A 12,816-nucleotide genomic window follows, 5' to 3' on the forward strand; every position below is an offset into this window, starting at 1 on the left:
ATTGTCAAAAAAATAGAAAATATCTAAAACGGGGAAGAAAAAAAGATTTACTTTTTTCTTTTTTAAAGAAAAAAAAGTCATTCAGTGTTTAATAGTCCAGCAGTTATTAAACATTTTAAAGTTTTTTGAAAAACATGTCAGAAATGCACAATGCACTCGAGTCCATTTGCTGTCCTTTTCTGTTTCATATTGTTTTATTTTATTTTTTTAAAGTAACAAAGGCACTTCCATATTCCAGGGCACATTGGTGACAGGAATGAACACGGTTTTATGCACCAGAGAATTTAAATTTACATACTTTTCAAGAACAAATTACAATAACACAAAACAAGGCTAGATAAAAAATACAATAAAATAGACATAGTCTGTATGAAATAATTAACTGGGCACATAAACATAAGGAGAGACAGAAAGTAAAGATCTTAAAAAAAGCACAAAAAAACAAGTAAAAAAAAGAAATAAATAAATAATAAGGGGGGGGGATACATTGTTGCAAAAAAGTCCATGAACGGTTGCCATTTATTATATAATTTGTTCAAGTTTCCCCTTCTTGAGTATCTAATTTTCTCTACTTTCATTTGCCGTCCTTTTAAGAATAACGTTGGCGCACACACCCGTGGTAGTTAGTGAGTTTCTCCAAAATACAAAGATAATGAAGTAAATCCACATCACGCATGAGCTCTAATATCTTATACAGTTCTACTTCAAACATGGAGACCTGAATCACCAGGTGAACCTCATAGTAGTACTGGTACTCTGTTTTTTTAAAAGTTATTTAACCTTTATTTAACCAGGAAAATCCCATTGAGATTAAAAACCTCTTTTCCAAGGGAGACCTGGCCAGGATATGCAGCAGCAATTACAACACATAGTTATAAATGACAGAAAACACCAACAGATAAAATACAATTACAATTACATTTAAAAAAAGCAAGCAAATCACAAAAAACAGGTGCATGTAATGGAGTCGGCCTCAAGTATTTTCAATTTAGATTTAAAGTTTCTCAGAGAAATTAACTCTGTTAGCCTCCAGTCATATTGTAATGTGATCCAGGCTGAAGGAGCAGAATAAACCAAGGCTATTTTACCCAGTTTATTACGAGCAAAAGGAACAGAAATGAACAGGTCGTCTTGTGAACGTAGCGAGTAAGAACCAGGACTAGGAACTAGGAACCAGGACTAGGAACTAGGAACTAGGACTTCTCTGCACAATCAAGCAGCAGATGGAAGAAGCAGCAGACCAAGCATTGCCTTATATATAAAAGTTTACCAATGACTGAGCCTTGGGGTGAAGAGAAAACCATCCAACCCCAGAGTAGGGATGGGTGGTGTGGACTAAAAAATGTATCACGATAATTTCCGGCATTTATCCTGATAACGATTTAAAAAAAAATACCAATTCAACTCCACCTTTGTAACTATAAATCTATCACGCTCTCAGATCCTCCATGTTTGTTACACAAAAACCTCATCAACGGGAATTTATCTTTCTTTCTTTCTTTCTTTCTTTCTTTCTTTCTTTCTTTCTTTCTTTCTTTCTTTCTTTCTTTCTTTCTTTCTTTCTTTCTTTCTTTCTTTCTTTCTTTCTTTCTTTCTTTCTTTCTTTCTTTCTTTCTTTCTGTCTTTCTTTCTTTCTTTCTTTCTTTCTTTCTTTCAGGCTCATTTCCTTCCTTCCTACCTTCTTTCCTCCTGCTCTCTCCTTCCCTCTTCCCTTCCTCTTTTCTCCCTTCCTTCCTCCTTTCCTTGTTTTCTCCCTTCTCCCCTTTTCTTCCTTCCTTCCTTCTTTTTTCCCTTCCTTCCTTCCTTCCTTCCTTCATTTTTACACAAAAACTTTATCAAAGGGAATTTATAATTTTTACCGCGAGATGACAAATTCTTATCGTGAGGAATTTTCGTGAACGGTAAAATATCACCCATTCCTACCCGAGAGTGTAACTCACAATGATGTGTCAATGCTTTACAATTTGTAATGAAACTCAGGGAAACAGAACATGCAGTATCAATCATATGAAGACATTTAGCAGAAGCATTCATGTACAGAATATCTCCATAATCTAGTACTGGTAAAAAGGTAGCAGCAACAAGTCGCTTCTTAGCATTAAAGGAAAAACACAGCTTATTTCGAAAGTAAAAACCCAATTTTATCCTCAGTTTCTTCACAAGTTTCTCTATATGCTGCTTAAAAGTGAGGGAGTCATCGATCCAGACACCTAGGTGTTTATATTCATGTACAACCTCAACTGCATTTCCCTCAGGTGTATGCTGTCTGTGTGTGTACTATACGACACGATATTTGTCATTTTCAGGACACATGTAACCACAGTGCACTGGGAAACGAAATTCTGTTGCCTCTGGCTCAGGAAAGCAAATAAAATGATAGTTTAAAAACATCCTGACTCAACTTAACTAAAACTACATTTTAACTTAACTTAAAAAGTGCTTGAGTGCTTAAAAAATATGAAAATAAATGGAATATGCAGCTTTATATTTTAAAAAACAGTTTGGTCATTTGGCAGTTTACAGGACTGTCTCAGAAAATTAGAATATTGTGATAAAGTTCTTTATTTTCTGTAATGCAATTAAACAAAAATGTCATACATTCTGGATTAATTACAAATCAACTGAAATATTGCAAGCCTTTTATTATTTTAATATTGCTGATTATGGTTTACAGTTTAAGATTAAGATTCCCAGAATATTCTAATTTTTTGAGATAGGATATTTGAGTTTTCTTAAACTGTAAGCCATGATCAGCAATATTAAAATAATAAAAGGCTTGCAATATTTCAGTTGATTTGTAATGAATCCAGAATGTATGACATTTTTGTTTTTTTAATTGCATTACAGAAAATCCCAATATTCTAATTTCCTGAGACAGTCCTGTATAATCTGCAGCACCTGCATGCAGAGAACACAGGCCTCAGTACCGGATCTGCTCGCTAGAGGGCGCTCTTGGACCGCGGGTCGGTTTTCTGCCACTTAAGACGTCCAGAGTCCAGACGTGACGCTGTGATTCTCCCTCTCAGTGAAGATTCAAACCTGGAGGTCGAGACAAAGCGATTCCATCACGTCATCAGTGTCTGCTCTCACACCGAACAGAGCTGCTGCCACGAGAACGTCAGGGGGAAATGATGCACGCTCACCGTGTGCAGGAATTACAGCACTGTCTCAGAACATTAGAATATTGTGATAAAGTCCTTTATTTTCTGTAATGCAAAAATGTCATACATTCTGGATTCATTACAAATCAACTGAAATATTGCAAGCCTTTTATTATTTTAATATTGCTGATCATGGTTTACAGGTTAAGAAAACTCAAATATCCTATCTCAAAAAATTTGAATATTCTGGGAATCTTAAACTGTAAGCCATGATCAGCAATATTAAAATAATAAAAGGCTTGGAATATTTCAGTTGATTTGTAATGAATCCAGAATGTATGACATTTTTGCATTACAGAAAATAAAAGACTTTATCACAATATTCTAATTTTTTGAGACAGTCCAGGTAATTTTCCTTTAGTCTTTCAGGCACCTGTGGATCTTTAGTCATTTTTTACAGACGCAAACTTACAAATAAAAATGTCTTTCATTTATTTTCTCCAGCCTTTCGGCTGCATCATTTGCTGGTTTGTTCTGCCTGATATTCTCAACATTTTTATTTATTTTTTATTTTTAATGAGCAACACCTAGAAAAAACCAATAAGAAGATTTTGTTTTGAAGTATTTGTGCTTTAAACATAACACTTTGCTCTCTTTTATGGTGCTGGTGGGGAGCTGTTGACCTCGACTGGGGACATTGTCGGACGGTGGAAGGAATACTTTGAGGATCTCCTTAACCCGACTGACATGCCTTCCACTGAGGAAGCAGAGGGTTGGGGCTCGGAGGCGTGCTCGTCCATCACCCAAGCCGAGGTCACCGAGGTGGTTCGTAAGCTCCTCGGTGGCCGGGCACCGGGGGTGGATGAGATTCGCCCTGAGTACCTCAAGTCTCTGGATGTCGTAGGGCTGTCTTGGCTGACACGCCTCTGCGACATTGCATGGTGGAAGGGGACAGTACCACTGGGGTGGCAAACTGGGGTGGTGGTCCCTCTGTTTAAAAAGGGGGACCGGAGAGTGTGTTCCAACTACAGGGGGATCACACTTCTCAGCCTCCCGGGGAAAGTCTACGCCAGGGTACTGGAGAGGAGATTACGGCCGATAGTCGAACCTCGGATTCAGGAGGAACAATGCGGTTTTCGTCCCGGTCGTGGAACACTGGACCAGCTCTATACCCTCCGCAGGGTGCTCGAGGGTTCATGGGAATTTGCCCAACCAGTCTACATGTGCTTTGTGGATCTGGAAAAGGCATTTGACCGTGTCCCTCGTGCCATTCTGTGGGGGGTGCTGAGTGAGTATGGAGTCCGGGGCCCTCTACTAAGGGCTGTCCGGTCTCTGTATGATCGGAGCAGGAGTCTGGTTCGCATTGCCGGCAGTAAGTCAGACTTGTTCCCGGTGCATGTTGGACTCCGGCAGGGCTGCCCTTTGTCACCGGTCCTGTTCATAATTTTTATGGACAGGATTTCTAGGCGCAGCCAGGGGCCGGAGGGGATCCGGTTTGGGAACCTCAGGGTTTCATCTCTGCTTTTTGCAGATGATGTTGTCCTGTTGGCTTCATCAGACCGGGACCTCCAGCATGTGCTGGGGCGGTTTGAGGCCGAGTGCGACGCGGCAGGGATGAGAATCAGCACCTCCAAGACCGAGGCCATGGTTCTCGACCGGAAAAGGGTGGCATGCCTTCTCCGGGTGGGTGGAGAAGTCCTGCCTCAGGCGGAGGAGTTCAAGTATCTCGGGATCTTGTTCACGAGTGAGGGAACAATGGAGCGTGAGATTGACAGACGGATCGGTGCAGCGTCCGCAGTAATGCGGTCGATGTACCGGACCGTCGTGGTGAAGAAGGAGCTGAGTCGAAAGGCGAAGCTCTCGATTTACCGGTCAATCTACGCACCTACCCTCACCTATGGTCATGAACTTTGGGTAGTGACCGAAAGGACAAGATCGCGGATACAAGCGGCCGAGATGAGTTTCCTCCGCAGGGTGGCTGGACGCTCCCTTAGAGATGAGTTTCCTCCCTTAGAGATGAGTTTCCTCCGCAGGGTGGCTGGACGCTCCCTTAGAGATGAGTTTCCTCCGCAGGGCGGCTGGACGCTCCCTTAGAGATGAGTTTCCTCCCTTAGAGATGAGTTTCCTCCAGGGTGGCTGGACGCTCCCTTAGAGATAGGGTGAGGAGTTTGGTCACCCGGGAGGAGCTCGGAGTCGAGCCGCTGCTCCTTCACATTGAGAGGAGTCAGCTGAGGTGGCTTGGGCATCTGTACCGGATGCCTCCTGGACGCCTCCCTCGTGAGGTGTTCCGGGCATGTCCCTCCGGGAGGAGACCCCGGGGAAGACCCAGGACACGCTGGAGAGACTATGTCTCTCGGCTGGCCTGGGAACGCCTCGGACTCCCCCCGGAAGAGCTGGAGGAAGAGATGGAGGAAGAGATGGAGGAAGTGTCTGGGGTGAGGGAAGTCTGGGCATCCCTGCTGAGGCTGCTGCCCCCGCGACCCGGTAACGGATAAAGCGGGAGAAGATGATGATGACTTTGCTCTTGTTCTAATATTCAACTCTTTAAAAACATTCTGGGCCTTTTTGAAGTCATAAATCTCAAATTAATTTATCATAATTTGGAATTAACGCATAATATAAACGATGAAAGCTCATTCGTTAACGGGTAACAGTTATGAAAGACCATTATGGCTAAACTAGGAACCAGTGTAGGGAACCTGGTAGGACAGTGACCCCTGTGTTGCCCCGGCGACCCTAACCTGAATAAATGGGGAGGAAGTGCTTTTGTATTCAAACCTATACCTGATCACCAGAGCGGTCTGGGAGATTTGCGAGGCCCTGTGCGAAATGGCCGGGGGGGGGGCTCTCGCGCAAAATTTTTGGGTTTTTCGCGTTGGATCGGAGGTCTATATGCGCAATTTTAACTCTCCAATTAGCAAAATACTGGATACAAACACATACACACGTTTCATTATGAAGCATTGCATTGACAAGACATGACAAGTCAAGATATTTTTTATAGTAATGCCAGTTTATTCCAACATTGTTCACACACAAATAATCTTACATGAATCAAATCAGCCTGTTACTGAGAGCGACTTATATATTAGTGACATAGAAGCCTAACTCTCTGACATTATATAGTGTGTGATTCATTCCAGTTCTACACAAACCAAAATGGCCCCATAAGTTAACACATTAACAACATCATCATCATCTCTTGCCTCGACGCGGGGCCCCACGGCTGCTTGAGACCCGGTCGGATCGGTGATTTTTGTAACAAATTTATCAAATGAGCCTTTCAGAGAGGCATTAAACTCTTCCATTTTCTTTAGTTTTTTTTCTTTTTTCATCCCCTGATGGAAATTTCCTGAATCTGTCTCGTTCTCTCGACATTGTGTGACAGTTTGTTCCAACTCCACCCGTCTGGATCAGAGCAGCTTGTGTCTGCGCTTGGTCTGATCAGTTGTATTGAACAACAGACACGCGCATCATTGCACATATATTTATTGATATGCACAGACTAGCACACATTTAGGTCTGTAATGGAACGTGACTGTTGATATTTATAAGGGAAAGAAGGAAAAAGAACGAAAAAAAAAACGGCCCATAGCGCGAGGCCCACGGTTCGCACACCCCTTGCAGCGGCCCTGCTGATCAATATTGAGGACACACTGGTCTCCGGGGCCGACGCCCTGCAAAGGGACGGGCCCAAAGTTGCTGCGATCAGCTGGAAACTGCAGTATTGGGTTCTAAAACGTGCAGCTCAGTTAGATGAAACACTGACTGTGACCGGAACATCAAGTGGATAATCGGGATTATCTTTTTAGCCACAGTCATGCAGAATTATGAGCTGAAAAACTATTTATTTTCTTCCATTTGAAACGGCCCTTTGACGACACGGAGAAGAAAATCGGCCAAAGACGCAATTTCACACAAACGTTTCAGTCACCTCCTGAGTAAACGGTTCAAAGTGTAAATGGTTCAAAGTGCAGAAAATGTGCTGCATGATGACGATGAAACGATAACGAAAACTGGCGGCTTTGAAGATTGTCAATACAAGGGGAGAAATTAAAGGAAAGAAACAAAGAAAACAACAAAATCACAGGGCCGGCTGGGAATACACGGGTCAATGACAAATGAGGAATAAGGATTTTCAACAGGTCAATTTTAAAATAATAATAAAAAAATAAAAATCTATTGCAGTAGTTCAAACATTAAGAATGTTGTGTACACATAAATTCGTATAAAAATTTTAAATTAAGTGATTTTAGAGTTTTTTTGTCAAGATGAATAGGTAGTAGCCTTAAAAAAGGTCATGTGGTGCAACCATGATTCATATTAAAATAAATTAATGTCCTGAACATCTTGACATCTTTTTTTTTTTACAAGTTTTCAGTATTATACAAAAATGTGTTTTTTAATGATATTTCATAAAATGGACGTCATCAGTCAAACTTTGTTTGTATATTATGATGGAAATATAAATATAAATGTGTTGCAATCTTACACACTACAAGACAGTTATAGTACAAGTTATAGTTCCAGTTATAGTTCCAGTTATAGTTCCAGTTACAGTTCCAGTATCTTACACACTACAAGACAGTTCTGAAATCCTGCCAGATAGGGCAGAACATTGATTTAAAAACATTTAGAGTGATTTCAAAACCAGAGTCCTGGTCTGACGGTTGCACCACATGACATTTAGACGCTTAAAACAACAACAAAATCCCAAATAACTAGTATTTTTTGTAAAATTCAAGTGAGTCCGTATGTGGGACAGGTAGCTCATATATCTGGTATTTTCTTATCCATTTAAACCTTTTTTGAATTGAAAGAAAATCTGTTTTTCAGAAAATATAGGCGTCACGTCATTGACCCACAAACATCTGACCTGTAGCTTTTGCATTTGTGTCAATTTAATGTGAATGTAAAGCACTTTGAATGACCTTGTGTTGAATTGTGCTATATAAATAAACATTTGTGTGTTTTAACGTCTGTGTTTGTCCTGCAGTCTGCAGGAGCTGCCTGGTGAAGTACCTGGAGGAAAACAACACGTGCCCCACGTGTAGGATTGTTATTCATCAGAGCCATCCACTGCAGTACATCGGGTGAGAGAGAGAGAGAGACACACACACACACGCACACACACACACACACACACACACACACACACACACACACACACACACACACACACACACACACGCTGCAATCAGCCGCTGCCACCGAACAATAAACTCCCAGGGACCAGAGAGCCAATTGCTACTTTTCTTCTTCCTTTTCCTTTTTTTTTTTCTTCCTTTCGAACTCCTGCAGGAAAAAAAACTCCCCAAAAAGACACACACACGCACAACCCCGAGCTCCGGTAGATCTAACCTCGGCTCAGTCTGAACGCAAGTGTTTGGTTCTATTTACGCTGTAAATGGGCTGTTTCTGGAGGAGCCGAGGGAGCGCAGATTTGCATGATAATCAAACACTAATGTCATTTCTCTGATCAGTTTCATCTACTATCTGTGGCTGGAATGACGAGTAGCCTGTCGTCTCCTCTGCGGGGGGGGAATGCTTCTGACGCCTGTTTATTTATATTGTATATTTTATTTTTATTTAGTTTTTTAACAAAAACAAAACATAAGACAGACAGGTCATCACAGGTCTATAGAAATGCATGTTGTAGAAACAAGATTGGATGGGTCTGGGTTACATTTTTATCAAAATATATTGGGTCCTTAGGCCCAATCCCAATACTCCCCCTACTTTCTTTCACTCGCCCTTCTTTTCTTCACTAACCCTAAAAAAGAAGGGACAGATTTTAGGGCCCTTGAAATCTTCCCAGGTCTGTCCCAATACTCCCACTACTCCTACTTTCAGCACCACCACTAAAATCAGGAAGCTGAGAGCCAAAAGCCGTTTTAATTTCAGCTGTAGCGCTGTTAATATGCCACTTTATTAAGTTTTAATATTTTTTCAGGCGTAAAAGTAACCGTTAAGATCCCCAACCTGGGCTCAGTTTATCCAAATAACGCCTGTTAAGAAATTTGACCCGATGTTTTCGGCGATGATGAGACCGGGGAGCAGCAGCAGCTGTTACCATGGTAACAGCAGCAGCAGCTCACGTACAGACGTGATCGCCGGGTCAACCTGCGCCGTCGTCCCGGGGAGAAACCTGCAGCTCTGTTGAGAATTACCTCTGACTGAAATAAATCATTTAGGAAGATAAATGTTGGTTTAATAGATGAAATCTAACAGTTGTAGCTACGCCTGTTAAGAAATTTGGGGCCAATCCCAATTCTCCTTCACTCGCACTTCTTTTCTTCCCTAACCCCTAAAAAAGAAGGGGGAGATTTTAGGGCACTTGAGATCTAGGGCACTTGGCCCAGGTGCCTGTCCCATTTCTCCTACTCCCCCTCGTTTTCATCCCTAACCTGATCAGGAAGCTGAGAGCCAAAAGCTGTTTTAATTTCAGCTGTAGCGCTGTTAATATGGAACTTTATTAAGTTTTAATATTTTTTCAGGCATAAAGGTAACCTTAAGATCCCCAACCGGGGCTCAGTTTATCCAAATAACGCCTGTTAAGAAATTTGACCCGATGTTTTCGGAGATGAGAAGAGCCGCCGCCCCCGGGGAGCAGCAGCAGCAGCTGTTACCATGGTAACAGCAGCAGCAGCCGGAGTACAGACGTGTCCGCCGGGTCAAGCTGCTGCGTCCCGGGAGAGAAACTCTCCCGGGACGCAGCTCTGTTGAGAATTATGCTGGCTGAAATAAATCATTTAGGAAGATGTTGGTTTAATAGATGAAATCTAACAGTTGTAGCTACGCCTGTTAAGAAATTTGCTCCGAAATTTAGAGATTTCTGTCTGCCGGCTCCGGAGTTTGGGTCCGCGTTAAATCGACGCAGAGCCTACGGCGTAGGGTACGGCGTACGGCGCGCGTCGCCGCGTACAACGACGCAGACCCTACCCTACGTAGGTTGCGTAACCTCCGCCCCTCTCTGCGTTGGTGTAACGCCATAAATCCCTTTATTCTGCCGTGATGATCTGCAACTTTATCTGAAAGTGTGTAAATTACCCAGATAACAGCTGGATTACTTTGTGGTTTCTGAAGACTATTATATCAGAAACATCCAAAACAAATCTGACGAGTCACAGGATTATTTCTCTCTATTTCTCTGAGACGAGTCTGCCTGTTTGCCTTCGGTCGGCGAGTCAAATCGACGCAGAGCCTACGGCAAAAGCATTCTGGGAAATTTTCATACCCCCTTGCTCGCCAAGTCAGCATCTGAAATCCCTTGATTTGAAGGGGCTATTCTCAGCCCCTCGCCCTCGTTATGCCCCCTCCCCCTTGGTGAAAAGAGGAATTGGGACACCACTACCTTCACGGGAACGCGCAAAAGTTAGGGGTAGTGAAGAAAACGAGGGCGAGGGGGAGTATTGGGACGCAGCCTTGCTCCGAAAATTTCGGGATTTCTGCCTGCCGGCTCCGGAGCTGATTTATGGTTCCCCGTTAAATCGACGCAGAGCCTACGGCGTAGGGTACGGCGCGCGTCGCCACGTAACCTACGCCGTAGGCTCTGCGTTGGTGTAACGCGGAACCATAAATCAGTCTTTATTCTGGCGAGGTTGCAAAAAACGGGCAAAAAAGTGATTATGTACATTCACTGAGTGAATATTATGAAAGTAAAATATATATTTCTCGCTAGAAATGTAATCAAAACCCATTTTTATGCAGAAACTAACTCAAAATATTGATTTTATTCACTAAAAAATAAGAAATGTCCACCATGTTTTTTTTTTCTGATTCAGTCCGCAAATGATGACGAAAAGCATTCTGGGAAATCTTTCTGTCCGTAGATCAACTAGTGAGCATCCGAAAACACTCGATCCGTAGGGACAGATTCAGCCACTACACTACTTTTCGTCACTCCCCCTAGGTGGAAAGAGGAATTGGGAACCACTACCCTCACGGGAACGTGCAAAATTTAGGGGTAGGGATGAAAACTAGGGCGAGGGGGAGAATTGGGACAGGGCCTTAGTGTCCATGTGTATTGATTGGGGTCCTAGAGGATTTTAGATCCTTCACTCTGTTTCTTGTAGATCCTAAGCGTTCCGTACCAAGGAAGAGTCTCCCATTCTTTCCTAACTCAAAAGTCCATTCTTTTTGTGCAGAGGTGAAATACAAGAACAATGGATCATTTCTTCTACCAAACATATACAGAAAATCATTTCAGGTTCAAATAGGACTTCCATTTTCCCCAGTATTTTTCACCTTTCTTTCTTGCATGTCTCAAAGAAAAGGTCAATCGTTCCATGTTATAGATTTCATTAACTATTTCGATCCATTCAAAGATTGTAGGAGATTCTTTACTTACGGTAGCCATTTCAGGTTGTCGTCATCCTTAAAAATGGATGCACATCGGTAAACCCACGTTTACTCACGTTGTTTAGCTCGCTTAAACCCTCAGTGGAGACTTCAGAAAACATTATATATGTTATGTTATGAATCTTTATTTCAGCTTGTACACACTTTTTACAAAACAAGATGAAAACGTAATAAAACAAACATTTCCTTTGCCGAAAAGGTGTAGCTGAAGTCGTAGTTTATAGTTTATAGTGCCGACCCTTTTTATCTTATGATCAGCTTAAATATGAAACATTAGCATTACTCCGTTGAAACAAACAATACATAAAAAAGACAAAAATAAATAAGACAAAACACAAAATTGACGTTTCACATCCTAGAATGTTTTTGATATTATACTCTATATTCATAGTGTTTTATATTTATTATGTATTTTCTTTAAACATTTCCTTAAACTTGAAGATAGAACTGCACATTTTTAGGTTGTTATCACAACTATTCCATATTTCTCTCCATCTCTTTTTAATATTAGTTCTTACTGTCGTCATCTCAAACATGAGTTTCCTCCTCAGGTCAGAGTTTCTTTTATTTGGAACAAATCCTGAATGTAGTTTGGAAGCAGTTTCTGCTTTAAAGGCAAATAAAACAGTTTTCTGCTCTACTATATCATGGAAGTTTAAGGTATTATATTTAATAAAGAGATTATTTGTTGGTTTATAATAGTCAGATCTATTAATTAGTGCCACGGCTGCGCCACGTGGCACTCCTCCTCCATTGAGATGCGCAAGCTCAATGGAGGAGGAGTGCCTCGTGCGCAGCACGAGGCACTCTTACTATTGCTCAGGCTTATTATTAGTGCCACGGCTGCGCCACGTGGCACGCCTCCTCCATTGAGCTGCGCAAGCTCAATGGAGGAGGAGTGCCTCGTGCGCAGCACGAGGCACTCATACTATTGCTCAGGCTTATTTATTATTATTATATATTCTTCCGTAAAAACTTTGTCCGGCTACTCCTCCTACAGCTTTGAGAAAACGCGAAAAGTAAAAACGTAGAAACGTGCGCCTTAATCGGGAATCGATGGGTATGACTTTTATTAGCGATTGACGTGCACGTTTTTGCGCAACGTGCACAAACGTGCGCTTTTTGCCCCATCCGGAACGCATTGTGTGAACTTTGGGGCCTCACCACTCGCACACCGTTACTCGAAAAATTCTGAACCGATTTAGAAAGTTGTAGGCCCTGAATTTAACTACAGTCCTGTGGATTTTCAGAACGATGGCACGAATAGTTTTTGCACGAAGTGCAAAAACATTTCCAAATTTCCAAACTAATGGGGAGACCATTTTGCCATGTATTCCTATGGCGCCATTCAAAG

The 12,816-nt window shown here is 42.0% G+C and overlaps 2 protein-coding genes across 2 annotated transcripts in view; one reads left to right on the forward strand and one right to left on the reverse strand.

Moving 5' to 3' along the window:
* Positions 1-12,816, reverse strand: part of slc49a3 (solute carrier family 49 member 3) — a 382,878-nt gene that overhangs the window by 147,355 nt on the left and 222,707 nt on the right. The gene's annotated exons all lie outside the window — the stretch shown is intronic.
* LOC133446727 (polycomb group RING finger protein 3) overlaps positions 1-12,816 on the forward strand; it is a 175,209-nt gene that overhangs the window by 94,886 nt on the left and 67,507 nt on the right. The window contains exon 4 of the mRNA XM_061724742.1: positions 8,098-8,194. Within this exon, the coding sequence (XP_061580726.1) occupies positions 8,098-8,194 (97 nt within the window). The remainder of the gene's footprint in view (positions 1-8,097; positions 8,195-12,816) is intronic.

This window comes from Cololabis saira, chromosome 7 (genome assembly GCF_033807715.1).
Source record: "Cololabis saira isolate AMF1-May2022 chromosome 7, fColSai1.1, whole genome shotgun sequence".
Classification (NCBI taxonomy): Eukaryota; Metazoa; Chordata; class Actinopteri; order Beloniformes; family Belonidae; genus Cololabis; species Cololabis saira.